Source organism: Suncus etruscus, chromosome 5 (genome assembly GCF_024139225.1).
Source record: "Suncus etruscus isolate mSunEtr1 chromosome 5, mSunEtr1.pri.cur, whole genome shotgun sequence".
In the NCBI taxonomy this organism is placed as follows: Eukaryota; Metazoa; Chordata; class Mammalia; order Eulipotyphla; family Soricidae; genus Suncus; species Suncus etruscus.
In genome coordinates this window covers 155,230,328-155,250,650 of record NC_064852.1, presented here as the reverse complement: position 1 = coordinate 155,250,650, position 20,323 = coordinate 155,230,328, and the positions used below count along the sequence as shown (strand labels likewise).

Sequence of the window (20,323 nt, the reverse complement as noted above, 5' to 3'; positions counted from 1 at the left end):
TGGGATCTCAATGCCAGGCGTATTTTGAAGATCTAATCACATGCTGTAAAGAAAGGTGAATACATTCACTCATTGTTAAAACTTTATAAAGACTTCGAACTTGAAGCAGGCATTTGGTACAAATGGAACAGGATAAAAATATTTTTTTTTTTTTTTTTTTTTTTTTTTTTTTTGTGGTTTTTGGGTCACACCCGGCAGTGCTCAGGGGTTATTCCTGGCTCCAGGCTCAGAAATTGCTCCTGGCAGGCACGGGGGACCATATGGGACGCCGGGATTCGAACCGATGACCTTCTGCATGAGAGGCAAACGCCTTACCTCCATGCCATCTCTCCGGCCCCAGGATAAAAATATTTTTAAATGGGGGATCGGGCTGGAGTGATTGCACAGTGGGGAGGACATTTGCCTTGCATGCAGCTGATCCCGGTTCGATCCCTGGCCACCCCCCTTTCATTGGTCTCTGAGCCAGGGCCCAAAAGGAGGGGTGGCGAATATCTAAGCAGCTGCATCTCTGACTTGGATGTTGGGAATTCTCTTTGTGCGCAGGTGCTGAATCGCTTCTCCTCAGCCCCTCTGATCCCCCTTCCCGCACCCCCCATCATCCCGGTGCTACCTCAGCAGTTTGTGCCCCCAACCAGCGTGAGAGACTGTGTGCGCCTGCGCGGGCTCCCCTACGCAGCCACCATCGAGGACATCTTGGACTTCCTAGGAGAATTCTCCACTGACATCCGGACGCATGGGGTTCACATGGTGCTGAATCACCAGGTAAGGGTTGACCATGCTGCCCATGGGCATCGTGAGAAAGGGGCCACCCCCATGTGGACAAGGACAGTCCTTTCTCTGAGCTCAGAGTCAATTCTCTGCATCTCCAAGACTTCCCCCCCCCCCAGTACAGTGTGTGACCACCTCAGGCAAGTACATTCTCGAGACAGCTTATCTCTCACCAGATTTCCCCTACACCGCCCCCCATTCCATTGTTTTTGGCTTTTTTTTTTTGTTTGTTTGTTTTGTTTTTGTTTTTTGGGTAACAACTGGTTGCGCTGAGGTGTTACTTCTGGCTCTTTGCACAGAAGTCGCTCCTTGCAGGCTCAGGGAACCATATGGGATGCTGAGATTCGAACCAGAGTCAGTCCTGGGTTGGCTGAGAGCAAGGCAAAATAAAATGCCTTACTGCTGTGCTATCTCTTGGTCCCTCCATTGGAATTATTATGTTGTATTTTGTGGGTTTTTTTTTTTTTTATTAGATTTTTGGTTTGGGGCCACACCTGTAGTGCTCAGGGGCTACTCCTGGCTCAGCACTGAGAAATTACTCAAAAAAAAGGAGAGAGAGAGAAATTACTCCTGGCAGGCTTATGGGACCATATGGGATGACAGGAATGGAACATAGGTTTGTCTAATGAAAGGCAAAAAAAATGCCCTGGGGCTGGAGAGACAGCACTATGGTAGGTTGGTTTCTTTGCATGTGGCCAACCAACTGACTCCTAATGGTCCCTCAGCCTGAGTGCAGAGCCAGGAGTAACCTCTGAGTCCCACTGAGTGTGACCCAGAAACCAATCAATAAATGCATTAATAAAAGAAAGAAAGAGAGAGAGAGAGAGAGAGAGAGAGAGAGAGAGAGAGAGAGAGAGAAAGAAAGAAAGAAAGAAAGAAAGAAAGAAAGAAAGAAAGAAAGAAAGAAAGAAAGAAAGAAAGAAAGAAAGAAAGAAAAAGAAAGAAAGAGAGAAAGAGAGAGAGAAAGAAAGGAGAGAGAGAGAAAGAAAGGAGAGAGAGAGAAGGAAGGAAGGAAGGAAGGCAGGAAGGCATATGCCCTATCTGCTGTACTATCATTCTGGTCCCCAGGAGTGGCACAGAACCAGGAGTAACCCTGAGCACCACCAGGTATAACCCCCAAACCAGTAAATAAATAAGTAAATGCTACAATTGAATCACCATGAGATACACAGTTCCAAAACTGTTCATGATTGAATTCCAGTTATACAATGTCCAATGCCCTTCACCAGTGCACATTTCCTAGTACCAGTGCCCCCAGTCTCCTTCCTGCTCTCCCCCTGCCTGTCTCTGGACAGACTCTCTTCTCTCCTCTTCCTTTTTATTCCCTTTTAGAAACTGTGGCTTGTGGTACTACTTCACTCTTTTCACACCCAGTTCTTGTCCAGAGTGATTATTTCCAACTCTCGTTGTCACAGTGGTCCCTGTTTTTTTCTCACCAGATTCTTTGTGTAGGCAAGGAAAGTTGCAGACCTAGTAAAGTCCCCTTTTTTGGTGCCCCTTGATTTTCGGCAGGTTTTTTTTGGGTGTGGGAGGCACACTGGTGACACTCAGGGGTTACTTGTGACTATGTGCTCAGAAATAGCACCTGGCTTGGGGGACAACATGGGATGCCGAGGGATCAAACTGCGGTCTGTCCTGGGTCAGCCTAATGCAAGGCAAACACCCTATCGCTGCGCCATTGCTCTGACCCCAATTTTTGGCAGTATTTTATGCTAACACAAGCACAACAGAAATTTCAGGTTCCATTACTGGAGTGGAATCCCTGAGTTTTTGGAAACTTTGGGGTGTTTTAGTTATTATTTTGGCTTTTGAGCCGCACCTGATGGCTCTCAGGGCTTGGCTTATTCCTAGTTTTGTGCTCGGATTAGTCCTGGCAAGACTATATGGGGTGTTGGGGAAACTTGGGGCGCTAAGCAAGTTCAGTCCCCTACCCCATTGTATTGTTATTATTATTATTATTATTATTATTATTTTTGATTTTTGGGCCACACCCGGTAACGCTCAGGGGTTACTCCTGGCTATGTGCTCAGAAGTTGCTCCTGGCTTGGGGGACCATATGGGACACCGGGGGATCGACCTGTGGTTCGTCCAAGGCTAGCGCAGGCAAGGCAGGCAAGGCACCTTACCTCTTGCGCCACCGCCCGGCCCCAATATTGTTATTATTTTTTTGTACTATTGTTTTTGTACGGTTGTACTGTTTTTGTCTGTCACAAAACTTTTATTTTGGATTTTTTTGTTTGTTTCTTGTCTTTTTTGTTTGTTTGTTTTTGTTGTATTTTGCTGTTTTCATGGCTGTGCTGGGGATGGAGCCCAGGTTGGTCTCAGGCACTCAAGTCCTGTGTTTTACTGCTGAGCATCATCTCTGGCCCTGGAATTCTGTAGTTAAGCCAGGGTTATGTGAGGTTCAGGAGACATTTCTCCCTGTGTCCTGTGAAAGCCTTGGTGTCACTGGCACCCCAACCATCTCCTGAAGCAGTTATCAACATCACCCACTTTTTTTTTAAACTTGATTAATTGACTTTTGGGCCACACACAGCAGAGCTCAGGGATCACTCCTGGGTCTGCACTCAGAAATTGCCCCTGTCTAGCTTGGGGACCATGTGGGATGCTGGGAATTGAAATGGGTCCTTCCCAGGTCAGCTGCATGCAAGGCAAATGCCCTGCCGCTGTGCTATCTCTCCAGGCCAAGGATCACCCAATTCTGAGCTTCATTACATAGCAATGTTTTTTTCCGTTTGGGTTACACTCAAAAAAATAAATAAACCACTTATACAACCCACTAAACAGAGTTGTATGAATATAATTTTTCCTACCCATGGAAATGTAAACATGTAGGGAGTCCCCAACTTTAAATCAAGCCAACCCTCTGGGTTGGCTCTTTTTCTTTTCCTTGTTTTTGTTTTAGGGCTACACCCGGCGATACTCAAAGGTGCTCCTGGCAGGCTGGAAACCCTTTGGGATGCCAGAGATTGAATCAACCCAGATCAGCTGTGTACAAGGCAGATGCCCTACCTGCTATGCTCTTGCCTTGGCCCATGCCTTTTCTCTTTTCATGTGCAATGTGAGATCCACTTATGCCCGTGATCCTGTCTCCGGGCAAGCTTGTGTTCGTAGAAACCAACTCAGAAGTAGCCCTGAGCAGCTCAGTTGTTTGGCGTGGATATACACGCCTTGTTCTGACACTCGCCACCTGGCTGCTCCTCTGGCATGGGAACAGGCCAGCAGTCTTGGCACACACTGCCCAGTGTAGACAGTAGCAGTTGAACTTCCCACCCACTGGGTGATTTCTCCACAGCTCTAGATTTGCCATATCTGATGAGTTCCGGGGCTATTAGGGGTCATGACTTGAGGCCTGCAGCCCATCTGAGGGCGCAGCTCTGATGGTGGCCTGGGCTTTCCCTGGTATGTTAATATAATGGGAACCTACATGGTCACTGTTACTTTAATATAAAATATCTAGTGTCTTGGGTAGATCGGTAGTGCAGCGGAAGGTGCTTTGCACATGGCTAACCCAGGATGGACCTCGGTTCAATCCCAAGCATCCCATATGGTCCCCCAGCCTGGAGCGATTTCTGAGCACATAGCCAGGAGTAATCACCAGCGTCACCAGGTGTGGCCCCAAAACCAAAAAAAATGAAATAAAATAAAATAATGTCAATAAAGTCCTAGTGTTCAGGTGAGGCCTTTCTCGGTCCGCTGGCGGGTCTGAAGAAGAGTAGTAGTGGCAGTCAGTTAAAAAGTTTCAGGGGTCACCTAGAGAATGACTGGAGTTGGACGGACTGGTATGCCTGGAACCCAGAGTCTGTCTTATGCCAATAAACTTATGGGGTGAGGCCTTTTTGTAATCAGGTCAAGGATTTTTTTTTCATTTTCCCCATTTTTCTGGACCTATGCAAACAACGGCGATTGCCACTATCACATCTTTACTATATTTTTTTACTCATCCTTTAAGGAAAAAAAAATACAACTTACTGAACTTAAAAACAAATAACTGTAGTAGAATGCCTGTCTCGAATACAGGCAGGGGATGGGAAGGGGGAGGGGGTAATGTTGCACTGGTGAAGGGGGGTGTTCTGGTTATGACTGTAACCCAAATATGATCATGTTACTTAAATAGAAAATATATTAAAAAAAAAGTTTCAGGGGTCAGCCAGCTTTATTTTATGGCTCTCACAGCCATGTGCATTTCCTCACATGGCTTCTATGCTAGCCCTTTTCAAGCAGCCTTTCTCTGCTTCTCCTGGCCATCTGCCTCTTTCTCCCTGGAGCTGTCTCTCCCTTTCACCTAGTCTCCTTGATCCCTCACTGCCTTTTCTGCTTCTTTCCCCATAGGCCACACCTTTTATATTCATTATTCCAAACTACACCCACATCCAGGTGTGGGTGGGTCTGACCATCCAGGTGGGATAAATAGGAAGTTGGGGGAGGGGATACCCACAGGTAACTATCAGCATGGAAGTGCCAAGGCCCCCCCCCCCCCCCAAGAAAGCCTTCTAAATCTGGGTGTTTTTTCCTCCCTCACAAAATGTTCATGCCCCAAACCAACAAACAAGGCGCTCTGGGGGGAGAGGGGGGTGTCACACCCAGTGTGCTCCAGAGCTACTCCTGGCTCTTCGCTAGAAATCACTTCTGGCAGTCTCAGGGACCTTTGGGGATGCTGGGGGTTGAACTCAGCTCCGTCTGGGTTGGCTGCATGTAAGACAAACGCCCTACTGCTGTGCTATCACTCCAGTCCCATTTTATTTTACTTTTCGAGCAAGCTTCTCTATGACAGTGCTATCCCATCAAGCTTGAAGCTTTGAGATCGGAATTTCAGCTCTCAGGAATCCTGTTTTTTTTTTTTTTTTTTTTTTTTTTTGGTTTTTGGGCCACACCCGTTTGATGCTCAGGGGTTACTCCTGGCTAAGTGCTCAGAAATTGCCCCTGGCTTGGGGGGACCATATGGGACGCCGGGGGATCGAACCGCGGTCCGTTCCTTGGCTAGCACTTACAAGGCAGACACCTTATCTCTAGCGCCACCTTCCCGGCCCCCAGGAATCCTGTTTTTAACCTCATATCTAACTCATTGTCTCCCATGAAACCTGCACCCACCCACAGTCAGACGGTTGGGTGCTTGCCTCCAGCTGCTTACCTGGGTTTGATCAGTGGCACCTTATACAGCCCCTCCAACCAAGTCAGCCAAGAGGAAACCCTGAACACCATTAGGTGTGGCTCAAAGGCAAAATGACAAAACGAAAACAAACCTACCCAGAACTGGAGAGATAATAGAGCAGGTGGGAGCTTGTCTTGGTTGCAGCAAATCTAAGTTCCTTCAATCTCCAGCTTCCCCCCTCTGGTCCTCCGAGCTTGCCAAGAGTAATTCCTGACCACAGAGCTAGGAATGACCCTTGAACATCACAGGCTGTGTGTGTGTGCACGGAGGGACTTTATTTAAAAAAGAAAAAGAATAAAAGACAAAAAAGATATAATGGAGGAGGGATGCCTATTGGCTCCGGGATAAATACTGGTTGGATTTCCTGTGGGACAAGAAGCCAGTCTCCAGTCCTTTTTCTGTTCTCCCTTTTCTCAGTTGAGGGAGGGGCTGTGATCGGATTTTTCTAAAGGGTCAAGCCCTGTTTCCCCAATCTTCTGCTTTGAAACCAAGGGCACAAGGACGCTTTGAAAAGTGGTCACTTGATCCAAAATCCATGCGAACCCACAGGGATCACGCTGCACCTCAAGCCCTCGGACAGGGTCAGGATTTTGTGGGCCCTGCTGGTGATCAAGGAGGAAATATGGGTCCTTCTGTGAGATCTCGGGGTACGTTTTGTCCCTGTGTGCGTGCCCACCCCCCCCATCTTGGCTTCTAAGGAATCTGCCCACCACGGGATTGCTTGGTGCAAACCACTTCCTTGTTGAAGGAGAAAAATCTCCTTTTGTGTTTTGTCTTTATTTCTTGTTTATTCTCTCCTTCTCTCCCCCACTCCCAGGGCCGCCCCTCTGGAGACGCATTCATTCAGATGAAGTCCGCAGACCGCGCCTTCCTGGCTGCACAGAAATGTCACAAAAAGAACATGAAAGATAGATACGTGGAAGTGTTTCAGTGTTCAGCTGAGGAGATGAACTTTGTGTTAATGGGGGGCACTTTAAATCGAAATGGCTTGTCCCCACCACCATGTAAGTTACCATGTAAGTCTTTCTCTGGTCTCCGCTCCTCCTCACTCTGCGTGGCTGGTAGGTGCTTATTCAGCTGCTTCTGCACCCTCTGGGTGCCCCTCTCCCCACCCCTGTCCCCAGGTTTCTTCTGAGGCAGCCAACCTGCTTCCAGAAGGCTTTCCGCCCCTCCCCCCAATCATCTGGAGTTGCTGGTGATCGTGGCGATCTGGGTTGTGGGCCCCCATCGTTAGGCTATGGGACCTGTTCCCTCCTTTCAAATTCCTGTCTTGCTTCCCCAGTGATGAGCTTGATTTCTGAAGCTTTAGTGTTATAACAATAAGCACTGACCCTGGGAGGCAGCCTGGCTGCATAGTCTTAAAGCTTTTAAGACTTTTTGTTTGTTTTTGGTTTTTGGGTCACACCCAGCAATGCTCAGGGCTTCTTCCAGGCTCTACACTCAGAAATCACCCCTGGCAGGCTGGGGGACCATATGGGATGCCTGGATTCGAACCACTGTCCTTCTGCATGCGAGGCAAATGCCTTACTTCCATGCTATCTCTCCGGCCCAAGACTTATTTTTATTTTATATTACTTTATTTTGATTTTAGGGTCACATATACTGGTACTTAGGGATAATTCCTGGCTCTGCATTTAGGAATCACTCGTGGCTGGTTTGGGAAACAGTGAGATTCTGGAGATCCGGCTGTGTGCAAGGCAAAAAAACACCCTCCCTGCCATACTGTTGCTCTGCACAGTCAACTTTTGTTTTTGTTTTGGGGCCATACTTAGGGGTTACTCCTGGCTCAGCACTCAGGAATCACTCCTGGCGGTGCTCCGGAGACCCTGTGGGATGCCTGCCAGGGACGAACCTGGGTCAGCCACGTGCAGTGCAAAGTCTCTACACTCTGTGCTATCACTCCTGCCTCTCTCTGTTTGTTGTTGAGTTTTGGGCCACATCCGGCAGTGTTCAGAGGTTCCTCCTCGCTCTGTGCTTATAAATCACTCTTGCCAGGCTCATAGGACACGATGGGATGCCGGAGATCGAACCCAGGTCCAGGTGGGTTGCATACAACCCTGCTGTGCTATCACGCCAGTCCTGCCTGTGTTTTATTTTTTCAAAGATGCCCAAACCTTTTCGTTTCCCCCTTGCTGTAACATAAAGCCTTTATTTTCCCACCTATAAGAATGATGGGATACTCATACCACATGGTTCATGAAAGGGTGGTCTGAAGGCTCTCCTGGCCCTCCAGGGGGCCTGGAAGAAAGATCCCAGTGGTGGCAGATGTAAGCGTCCACGTGGCTCTGTGAGCCCAAGTTCCCACTGTGTCGCAGGATCAGTGCTTCATTTCCAGCCTGCTCTTGCTCCTTGGCAGCTGGGGCCAAGCTGTCTGGCATCTGGTTTTCGGGGACTAAGCCCTAGGGGTTGAGAGAAAAGCCCTCATTGGGGCCTGAGCACCGCCCTTGGGCTTCTGATGTCCAACCAAACCTTGGCAAGTTGGTGCTCACTGCCTTGTAGAATGAGACCGACTATGGCTGTAAGGAGCTGGGTCCCATGCGCCCCCTCTCAATAAGCCCCAAGGGTCCTTCCAGAGAGGCCGGAGATTGTCTGCCAGGTTCCCTGCTCACTCTCAGGAACCGCGGCTTTTACTGGTGCTGATCCCTCCTACTGAGAAAGCGTCATCTGACGTGAGACAGAAGAAGTGTTTGGGCTTAATCCTTTTATACCCCTCGGAATTTCTCAGTGCTAATATTCCACTTCTGCTTGCTCTGGGTGAATGTTTCAGGTGAATTGAGAGTATATCAGGTTTTGGAGAACTGTTTGGGTGAAATTTGGTCTCTGAGAAAAGCCTGAGTTTCTGGACTCCTGCCCTTAAACCATTGGGGAAATGGGCCATGAATGACCTTTACCCAAAGATCTTACTCTTTCACTAGCCCCAATATAATAGAAACTGGGTTAGATGCCCTTTTCTTCCCCACTCACACTTTCTTTTTTTTTTTTTTTGTTTTTTTTGGGCCATACCCGTTTGACGCTCAGGGGTTATTCTTGACTATGTGCTCAGAAATCGCCCCTGGCTTGGGGGGACCATATGGGACGCCGGGGGATCAAACCGCGGTCCGTTCCTTGGCTAGCGCTTGTAAGGCAGACACCTTACCTCTGGCGCCACCTTCCCGGCTCCCCCACTCACACTTTCTAAAAATTTTAAAGAAAATCTGGACATTTGTTGTATTAGTAGAAGAATTTAATTTACCTGTGTTTTTTGGGATTTTTTTTTGGGTGGGTTACAGACTAAGGGGTTACTCCTTAGTCTGCTCTCTCAGGAATCATTTCTGGCAAACCCAGGGACCTTTTGGGATGCTGGAGATCAAACCTGGGTCAGCACCATGGAAGGCAAACACTCTACCTGCTGTGCTATCGCCCCATTACCAAGGGTATTATTTTGGGTCACACCTGACAGACCCTGCATTCAGGAATCACTCCTGGTGGTATTCTGGGACCATAGTGGGTCCTGGGATTAAATCCTAGTTGGCTGTATTTAATAGACACCTGCCCTACTGTACTATCACTCTGGCCCCTTCCGTTTATGTTTTGTTTGGGGACCACACCCAGCAACCAAATGGGTTACTTCTGGCTCTGTTTAGAAATTATTCCTGGCAGGTTTGGGAGACTCTATGGGATGCCAAACATCAAAACCAGGTTGGCTGTGTTGAGTCAAACTCTCTCTCTCTCTCTCTCTCTCTGTATCCGCTATGCTATCGCTCTGGCCTCTTCTGTTTGTTTTTATTTTTATTCTATTTTATTTATTTTATTTTATCTTTTGGGATCACACCCGGCCGTGCTCAGGGGTTACTCTTGGGTCTATGCTCAGAAATCGCCCCTGGCAGGCACAGGGGACCATGCCTTGTGCATGCAAGGCAAACGCCTTACCTCCATGCTATCTCTCCAGCCCCCATCTGTTTGGTTTTAAGCAGCATTGTAAGTTACTGATTTCTAGATAACTAGATTCTATCAGACCTTTTTCCTGCCAACTCTGTGTAGATGATTTGTTTATTTATGTAGCAACCAAAAAACTTAAAGAACTCTCTCCATCTTCATCCAGGGGCTGGAGCTATAGTACAGCGGGGTGGGAATTTGTCTTGCACTAGGCTGACTCATTTGATCCTGGCATCCTATATGGTCCCCCAATACTGCCACGAGTCATTCCTGAGTGTACAGCCAAGAGTAAGCCCTTAGCACTGCCGGATGCAATCCAAAACAAAACCAAGATCCATCTACTTTTATTTGTGGGAAGAGGAAGAGCAGACCTCCAGTGCTCAGGGTTTACTTCTTGCTCGTTAGTCAGGGATCACTCCTGGCTGGTGTGGAGAACCATATGGGGTGCTAAGGATTAAACCCAGCTTGGCTGTGTGTAAGACAAACACCCTTCCTGCTGTCCTCTCACTCTAGCTCTAGAAATTAGCTACTTTTTAAAAACATGGTCTCCAGAAGGAAAGCACCAAGAATAGCAGAGGACTCTTGCCCACTCAAAGAGCATCTTGATAATGGGACAGAGCAAGTCACTGACTATTTTTGCCTCGCCTCGCCTCGTGAGGCTATTTCAGGATCTAGAGGCCCTGAGCCTTCCGGTATCAAATTACTGCATAGTTTACATGGTGAGCACAGGTGTCATCAGATTGTCTAAACCAGTGGTCGGCAAGCCGAGGTGCTCGAGCCACATGAGGCCGCTCCAGGAGTCAGGACTCTACTCGCCCTGTGTGGCTCTCAAAATAAATTTCAATCGTGGTTTTGGCGAGATCAATTGAAAAAAAAAGGTTGCCCACCACTGGACTCTAGACTCCTGTGCCTCAACTTGTCCCTTAAGGCCAGGAATCAAGTTGAGTGTGAGAGGACCAGAGCAATAGCACAGCGGGAGAATGTTTGCCTTGTCTGTGGCCGACCCGTGTTCCATCCTCGGTATCTCATAGGGTCCCCTGAGCCCTGCCAGGGGTGACCCCTGAGTGCAGAGCTGGGAGTAATTCCCCGAGCACCACCGGGTGTGACTCAAACAAAACCAAAAGTCCCCTGTTGGCAAGTGGCAGTCCCTGAGCCCAGTGTGAAGCCAGATCCTTGACTCAGTGGCACGTGACTTGGCAAACATGTGGGGCATCACCTGGAGAGAGAGAGAGAGAGAATGGGACCCATTGGGCATGGCAGAAGCATCTGGTTTGCAAGATGAGTGTGTATATGTTGTCACCAGCCCAACTCAAAGCCTCCCTCTCTCTCGGCTCCACAGGCCTGTCCCCTCCATCCTATACCTTCCCCGCCCCTGCAGCTGTCATTCCCACCGAAGCAGCTCTGTACCAGCCTTCTGTGCTCCTGAACCCACGGGCGCTGCAGCCGTCCACTGCCTTCTACCCAGCAGGTGCCCAGCTCTTCATGAACTACACTGCCTACTACCCCAGGTAAGGAGTCAGGGGGTGGCCCTGCCTGCTGCTACCCCGGGGCTTCTGGCGGCACCAGCCTGGGCTTCTGCTTCCTCTCTCCAGCCTTGAAGGTAGCATCGAACCACATTTCCCCCCCTTTTTTCTCACCAATCTGTGCTCACAGCCTGGCCTTGTGCAGCTGACAGGTAGTCGCTTCCCTCTCTCCTCTCAGACTTTGCCCAAGGTGGCAGGCCTGTGGAGCGAGCCAACCCTGACCATTCAGTTGGCAGCAGAAGAGACATGTTCTTTCTTATAGTAAGAACTGCTACTCTTTGATAATGCACAGGGCTATCTGGGTTTGTTGGGTTTAGGGTCAAATCCGCCAGTGCTAGGGGTTTCTTCTGGCCCTGCTCCAAACTGGGAACAGATTGAGGTCAGGGGTGGAGCCTAGGCCTCCTTGCATACTCTGACAAGGCCTTTATTCTCTTTTCGTGTTTTGGGGCCCACACCCAACAGTACTCAGGGCTCACTCCTGGTGACTTTTAAGGGGACCGAAGCAGTGGACAGAGGGGGACAGAGGCAAGTGCCTTTCCTGCTGTGTTTTACTTTCTGGCCTATTTCTTTGCTCTATAATTTATTCCCCACGTGAAGTAAAATAGTTTTATTTGGGAAATATGAGAGTGAAGAGGATTGACAGGGAGAAAGTGGAGGAGTCGCACACCCCTCAGGTGTGGTCATTTCACCTCGCACAGCTCTGGGCCTGGATCTCAAAGCTGCAGATTCCGAGACTTAGTCAGTTCCTCAGAATAACTCAGAGTCGCATTCCTGCCTCATTCACTGTGTTTCTTTCTGGACAGCACCATCATGGAGAGAAAGTTGCTTGTTGGGAAATTGGGAAGCTCGGGTTTTATGTTTTGTTTCAGGCCATACATCTGAACTTCTGGCTCAGCACTGGGTCTTTCCCCGTTTCCCATGGTGCTGGAGTTCTGGCCTGGGCCCCTCCCCCAGGCGAGTGTGCGTCCCACCCTGGATCCCACTGCCCTCCTGAGATGATGTGAGGACCGTCTTTTCCTCCCTACCTTGTGTATTTTGTAGTGATAACGATTGAACACTTGGTTGCTTGGGATTCAGTTTCGTTTCAACTTGAACATAAAAGAAATTGTGGGGCCGAAGAGATAGCACAGTGGTAGGGCATTTGCCTTGCATGCAGAAGGACGGTGGTTCAAATCCTGGCATCCCATATGGTCCCCCGAGCCTGCCAGGAGCGATTTCTGAGCATAGAGCCAGGAGGAACCCTGAGCGCTGCCAGGGGTGACCCAAAAACCAAAAAGAAGAAGAAGAAATCATACTCTTTTTCTGGTTTGTTCTAAGGGGCTGAATACAGACGGGATTCCCATCTGTGTTGCTAGTCCTAATTGAATCCTACACAGCATATGACCCCATACACACTGCTGAGTATGGCTCAAAGCAAACCGGCTTGTTTGGTTTTTGAGCCACATCCATTGATGCGAGGGGTTACTCTTGGCAGCCTCTGGGGACCATACATAGTGCCAGTGATCAAAGCTGAGTTGGATATGTGCAAAGCAAGCCCCTTAGCCTCTGGGCTATCACTCCAGCTAATTTATTTTTGCTCTCTTTCATTTTTAATATTTTTGCAAATTTTAGTTTTTCACAAAGGTATTCACCTTGTCTCTATCCTGTACTTTTTTCTTCTATGAATTATTTTTGCTGTTTTTGATTTGTGAAATCTGGACTCTTGGGATTAAGATGGGGGAATCCATTTTTTTCTTTCCAGTTTTGGGCCACTCCCAGAGACACTCCAGCCCTATGTTGTTGTTTCAGTCCTGGAAAAACTTGTTAAGTAGAGCAGTTTCGTTTGTTTTGTTTTTAGGGTCACACCTGGTGATGCTCTCAGGAATCACTCCAGTACTCGGGGACTGTATGGGATGCTGGGAATTGAATCCTGGCTGGCTGTGTGCACGGCAGGTGCCTTCTCCTAGAACAATTTTGTGTAAAGAAATTCACTTAGAAAAATGTGAGAGAGAAGGAGAGAGAATTTAGGTTTCTCAGGATAGAAGAAGCTGAATAAAATTCTTTGGTTTGTTTGTTTTTGGGGCTACTCCTGGCTCTGTGCTCAGAAGTCACTCCGGCAGGCTTTTGTGATCACCTGGAGTGCCAGTGATAGAACCTGAGTTCTAGAACCACTTGTAAGGCAAACGCCTTCCCTACGGTGCTACTATTCTAACTCCTGGATAGAATATTCCTACCCTCCTGCCCGGTCCGGTGATTGCACTCTCCTGTCCTATGAAGCCTCCTGCATTCCTGAACTGACAGTGGCAGTGCAAATCATGCCTGGGTTTTGACTAGTTGATGCCTCCTAAAAGTTTCGACGCTTTATTTTGTTGTAACTTAAAATTCCTGTGCAACTTTGACCTTGTGCTTCGATCTTGGTTGGAGATGACTGGATGGCTCGATTTTATTTCTCGGAGAGATGTTTTAGCAGAGGGGACAAGAGAGAGCACATGCTCCAGAAGTGGGTCATGAAAATCCATTCGTTTTTGTTTGTTGGTTCTGATTTTGGGATACACCCAGTGGTACTCAGCGATTACCCCTGTCTGTGCTGAGGAATCACTCCTGTCAGGCTCAGGGGACACTATATAGGATCCTGGGGATCAAACCCAGGTCAGCCGCGTGCCAGGCACATGCCCTTTGTGCTGGGCTGTCTGTCCAGGTTCCCATGAAAGTCCAGTTTTGCTTCCTGTGCACATAGACAGGAAGTTAGGGAAAAAGTGGCACGTTTGCTGTGAGCAAGACTAGCCTGGTGAGAGGCGTTTGCATTCATGAAAAGCCCTGAGCCAGCCAGCCAGCCAGCCCGACGGGTCAGACTGGTTCTTGGGGTGGTTGGTGCGTGACCCCTGGGCACTCGTTGAGCAGAGTTTTTGTTTCTGCCTCTGTGACCATGGGAGCATGTGATCCAGTGGCTCCTATTCAAGTTCAATCCCACTCTCGGGTTCCTCTTCGCCACGCAGCTCTGGAAGTTTCATCTCCCAGTTAAGCTCATCTGGTGTCTACATGTTCTGAGGCTTAAATGGCTTCAAACATAAGCACTGCTGTTCTTTTTTCTTGTGTGTTCGTGTGTGTGTGTGTGTGTGTGTATGTTTGCACGTGCACGTGTGTGCCTCTGCCTGCCTGCCAGCCGAATCTAGTTTTAGTGCTCAGGGCTCCTTCTGACACTGTCCTCTCTAGGATTTCTCCTGCTGGAGATTGAGCTGGATCGGCCTGTCCCCGCTTCCCATGTATTAGCAGTGCCCCTCTTTTTTCTAATGCTGCTACCCATGTATTAGCAGTGCCCCTCTTTTTCTAATGCTGGGACTGAGGCTTGGCCCGAGACAGCAGGTGTGAGACAACCTCAGTTCGTGGCTTGTGGCACTTAGTGAGGTATTGGGTCGATATCAAAAGACACAGCCTATGACGGACTGCACCCGGCGTCCTGTATGGTCCCCCAAGCCAGAAGCGATTTCTGAGCTTATAGCCAGGAGTAACCCCTGAGCATCACTGGGTGTGACCTAAAAAAAAAAAAAAAAAAAAGAAAAGAAAAGAAAAGAAAGGAAAAAGAAGACACAAACCTCAAGAAAGTTGCTCTCTGCTCCAGTTCTCTTGCTCATGTGAGAGGAGTCGCAGGAGGTGACCACGTGAATTTGGGGGTCTCTCATGCTCTTTAAGGTAATGACTAGGAACCTAAGAGCTATTGCAAAAATAAAACCTAGCATATATCTACTCAAGCTCAATTCCTGCTGCTTCCTATGTTTCTCCAAGCCCAAGCAGGAGAGTGACCATGAGTGACCACATTAGCCTCCGCGTGTTCAAATGACCCTGTAAATATATTTTGGCCATTGAGTCTCTGAACACTTGGCTATGAAGGCAAACAGATGGGGTATGGGTGTGCAGGATGAAGCGAATTTCTAACAGGAATATCCTTAGCATTTGGTCCATTCACCCCTTGGGCTCTGGGCACCCTTTTGCCCCCTCTGTGGATGGTTATGGGCTTACATTGTTCACATCCCTTAGCGTTTTGGGTTTTTGGTTGATTTTGGTTTTGGTTTTGGTATCACATCCAGTGGGTACTCATGGCTTTCTCCTGGCTCTGCACTCAGGAATTACTCCTGACAGGCTCAGAGGACCATGTGGGATGTCAGAGCAAACCCAGGTTGGCCGTGTACAAGGCAAACACTCCCCAGTGTGCTATGGCTCTGGTCCTTCATTCCCCCTCCCCCCATTTGGGGGGGTCCCTCCCATCCTCCCTGCATCTCATGGATGCTCGGGTGCTTTGCTCTGACTGTTCTGCCTGTGCTTGACTTTGGTGAATCTGGCATTCTCTGGTGCGCCTTTTGGGCCCCTTTGGCTGTTGGTTGGGGCTCTGGCTCCCCCGTGGTCTGTGCGTTTATGCCATCTCCTGCCTTGACATTCTTTATCCCAGCCGTGCTCAGTGGTGACAGAGGCGCATTTCCTCTTTGCCTCTCTCCTTCCTCTCCTGGTGCTGGTCTCAGAGAAGTGGGTCTATTGGGGGACAGAGGGCAGGGGGCGGGATCGCCGTGTTTCCCTTGACCTGCGTCCTACCCTCTGACTTATACATCTGAGCCTTTTATAGAGCGGCTCTGTGGAGAGCTCAGACGTGTGTCTTCTCATCGCAGGAATAAGCGGCCCCGTGGCCCCTGCGTCCCACCGGCTCACTGTCCTTTCTCTCCCTCTAGCCCCCCAGGTTCGCCCACTAGTCTTGGCTACTTCCCTGCGGCTACTCTTGGTGGCGGCCCTGCCGCGCAGCCTGGCGCGGTGTTCAGGATGCAGGGCCTGGCCTACAATACTGGAGTTAAGGAAATTGTTAATTTCTTCCAAGGTTATCAGGTCAGTAGCTCCAAGGAGAAGACTCCCCGAGTTCTGGGGGTTTTCCAGTTGATGTTCCTTAAGCATGCAACTTGGGGGCCCCCTTCCCTCCCTGCTGGGGGGTGCAGGAGTCTGAGTAAAGGCAGGAGCACCAGCTGCTGGGCACTAGTGGGGCTTCCCCCTTGCTTTGTTGCTGCTTCGTCAGTTTTGGGGGAGTGGGGTTTTCTTGCCAGTTGGGGGGTCACACATCAGTGCGAGCTTCTGATCACACATACCCTTCCCAGGTCCAACAGCTTTTTTCCCTCCCAGCCAGACTTGTGTGTTTGCCTTGTTGTTTAGGGAACACCGCGCCTGGGTTTGTGTTGACTCATAAGGTTTCAGTGGAGAGTCCTGTGGCTGCTTCTCCCCCACTCGAGGTGCCCCAGACCGCCCACCATCCCCGGGTCCTGCTGGTTTCCCCGCTGCTTAGCTTTGTCCGCTCAGGATGGTTGTGACCAGCGCTGTCTAGCTAATGAGTTTCTCTGGTGCTACAGATGAATGGGCTCCTTCTCATCAGGTAGTAATCTTCCCCCTCGCACTCCAAGCTAATTTTTTGGGGGAGAGTCATAGGACACACCTGGCTGTGCTTTTTTCGGGCTACATAAGGATATGACTAGTGTTGGTACCGTAGCCACATGCAAGACAAGCACTTTAACCTCTGTGTCTTTGGCCTAAGCTATATCCTTAACTAAGAAGGAAAGTAGACATGCAGTTAGTTTGTCTTTTAAAAAGGAAGCTGAGGGACTAGAGAAGTAGCACAGTAGGGAGGGTGCTTGCCTTGCATGTGGCCCACCTGGTTTTGATCCCCAGCATCCCATATGCGCCCCAAACCCACCAGGGTTCTTGAGTGCAGAGCCAGTACTAACTCTGAAAAACAAAACAACCCCCCCCCCCCAAAGAAATTTGATGGGCCAGAGAGATAACAGAGTAGATAGGGCATTTGCCTTGCATGTGGCTGACCAGGGTTCTATCGGCAGCATCTCCTGTGGTCCCCTGAGCACTGCTGATGTAGAGGGTCCCCCCTCCAAAAAAAAATAGAGAATGAAGTCAGACCCAGAATTTGGTTGGAAAAGAAGTGAATTGTTTGGGCTGCGAAGAGTGTCACCTTGTGCCCTTGTCACCGTCTAGTCTCCAGCCAGGGCTTGGCACTGAAGTGGTTTGTAGGTTTGTGTCTGGCAGAGCCACCTGTTTCCACACTGAAATAAAATGAGCTTTACTCTATAGTCGAACCTCCCAGAAGCTTCTAGTGAGTTCTTGAAGACCCAGGGGAGTTAGTCTGATCTAGTGAGAGGCACAGACCTCCTTCAATAATGTGTCCTTTGTAGGTGTCAGACCCTTCGTTTCTGGACCATGTGGAATGTTGTTAGTAGGGAGCGTGGATTTGGTTTACTCAGGCAGTGCCATGATCCGAGGCAGCATTTCAGATGAGTCTAATGGAAGAAATTTGGGTTTGAGGTGGTTTCTTTTCTTTCTTTCTTTTTTTTTTTTTGTTTTTGTTTTTTTTGGATTTTTTGGGCCACACCCAGCGGTGCTCAGGGGTTACTCCTGGCTGTCTGCTCAGAAACAGCTCCTGGCAGGCACGGGGGACCATATGGGACACCGGGATTCGAACCAACCACCTTTGGTCCTGGATCTGCTGCTGTGCTATCTTTCCGGGCCCTTGAGGTGGTTTCTAATGCCACAGTCGGCTAACTTCATTTTGTGTCACTTCTTCGTAAAAAGCTTGTTTTGTGGGCTGGAGAGATAGCATGGAGGTAAGGCGTTTGCCTTTCATGCAGGAGGTCATCGGTTCGAATCCCAGCATCCCATATGGTCCCCCGTGCCTGCCAGGAGCAATTTCTGAGCATGAAGCCAGGAGTAACCCCTGAGCACTGCCGAGTGTGACCCCCCCAAAAAAAAAAAACTTGTTTTGTATTGTCTTGAATTCATGCCTTGTTTGTTTTATCTAGTCCCCACCCCCCTTTTTTGGGAGGGGCCACACCTAGTGGTTACTCCTGGCTATGTGTTCAGAAATCGCTCCTGGCTTGGGGGACCTTATGGGACGCTGGGGGTCAAACCGAGGTCTGCCCTATGTCAGCTGTGTTCAAGGCAAATGCCCTATTACTGTGCCACTGTTTTGACCCTTATCTAGTTCAAGTTTTTTTATATTGCTCTTACTCACTAGCAGGATGGATCATTTAGGGATGGCTTTGTCACAAGGTAATTAGTGGGAGATGCTAATTTATGTAAGAGTGTGAGTGTGTGTGTGTTTGTGTGTGTGTGTGTTTAGGTTTTCTTGGGTCAAGGAGATCATTCAAAGGTTTAGTGTTTGTACATGCAGAAAATTTCACTTTGGTCCTTTGAGCACTTGGGAATAAACTCCAAGTAAACTCTGAAGTAGAGCCTGAACACCAACAGGTATCTGTGCATGCGTGTGATCTCACACACACACACACACACACACACACACACACACACACACGTCTTCCGGTGTGGTCTCCTTTTCCACAGCATCTTTATCACTGGTCTGGTTTTAGCCTTGTCTCATTGCTTTCTGGCCATGTCTAATTGGTTTACGCTTAACTTGAAGTAATGGTAAAATCATCCAGCAAAACTGAGGTAGTCGGTTGAGAGCATAAGCTAACAATTTTTTAAAAAATTCATCTGGGCTGGGGTGGGGGGTGGAGCAGTCTATTGTACAACATGGAGAGCATTGGCCTTGGCATGTGACCAACCCAGGCTCCATCCCTGGTATTCCAGAGGGTCCCCTGAACTCCGCTGGGTGTAGCCCAACAAAACGAAAAGAAAAACATTTCATCTCAGAGTCCACAGAGATAATACAGCAGCAGATAGTACAGTAAGGCGGCAGCCAGCTTGGCTTTGATTCCAGCACCACAGATGATCGCCTGAGCAGAGCCAGGAGTAAGTCCTGAGTATGCTTGGTGTGGCTCAAAACAACATATACATATATATATTAAATTAGTAAAAGAAATCTTATGTACCTGAATTATAGAACAGTGGATAAGGGGCATGATCTTGCATAAAGCTGATGCAGGTACCCAATCCTCTTAGGTATGTGCTAGTCAGCATTAACCCCTAAGTACTGCTGGCTGGGTATGTCCCTTACCCCTCCCCCAAATACATGTCATTTGCTACAAGCTTGTCACTGTTGTCATATGTGTCCCACCCTCTGTTATATCCTTCCCCAAAGCATCTCTGACTTTATGCTCCCTTTATGGATATATTCCTGGTATATCCACTTGGGACCAGGGCCATAGTATGGTGGATAGAGCATGTGGCTGACTAGGGTTCAATCTAGCATCACCAGAAGTAATGATTCCTGAGTGCAGAGCCAGGAGTAACCCCTGAGCATCTCAGGGTGTGGCCCCAAAAACTAAAAAGAAATTTAATTAAAGTACCCACATTTAGCCCCTTTTTGCTCTAGTAGAGGCACGTGAGAAAGAGTAGGTTCAGAAAGTAAAGCCCTTGGAGACGTCTTAGAGTGAATGGGCTGTGTCTGCCATGGGTGCAGGCAGCCTTGAGATTCGTTTAGGTCTCCTCTGGTCCTCGGCTCAGTCTTTCTCTCAGTGTTGTGGTGGGCTTCCCTCTGGAACTACTGGCTTCCTTTTAGTCCTCTTGGGCCTCCTCTTTACGTTTCTGCCTCTAAACACATTCAGTGTTTTCTGTGTGGAAAGTTTCAGGTTTGCATGCATTTCGTGTCTTGCAGAGGTACCTGGTGGCCTTGGTAGTTCTCTCTGATCCAGGGTGTTGGATGGGTGTTGAGGACAGACTGTACGCTGCAAATCTGGCTCACTTGGTGGTTGTTCATTGTGGCCCAGAATTCATCTGAGCTTCCCTCCTAGACCCAATTTCTGTGACCTCTCAAGTGAGGTTTGGAAACCCCCACCCTGGTCTGGTGGTGAGCTGCCGGGCCCAGAGTGCCTGGCCTGCTGGGGGCAGCTTAGTACTGTGGCAAGGTTGACCATCCATGTGAGATGGGCCTTGACAGTCTTTTGATTCTGTTTGCTTTGACTTGTGTTTTTAGTATGCAACCGAGGATGGACTTGTACACTCAAATGACCAGGCCAGGACTCTACCCAAAGAATGGGTTTGTATTTAA

General features: G+C 48.8%; 1 protein-coding gene across 3 annotated transcripts in view; it reads left to right on the top strand.

Moving 5' to 3' along the window:
* ESRP1 (epithelial splicing regulatory protein 1) overlaps positions 1–20,323 on the top strand; it is a 47,601-nt gene extending 27,278 nt beyond the window's left edge. For 2 of the 3 annotated variants that reach the window (XM_049773884.1, XM_049773883.1), the window contains exons 11-15: positions 544–762; positions 6,738–6,936; positions 11,175–11,343; positions 16,056–16,206; positions 20,249–20,323. In XM_049773884.1, coding sequence (XP_049629841.1) covers positions 544–762; positions 6,738–6,936; positions 11,175–11,343; positions 16,056–16,206; positions 20,249–20,323 — 813 coding nt within the window. The remainder of the gene's footprint in view (positions 1–543; positions 763–6,737; positions 6,937–11,174; positions 11,344–16,055; positions 16,207–20,248) is intronic. The other variant, XM_049773885.1, reaches the window with a different exon arrangement.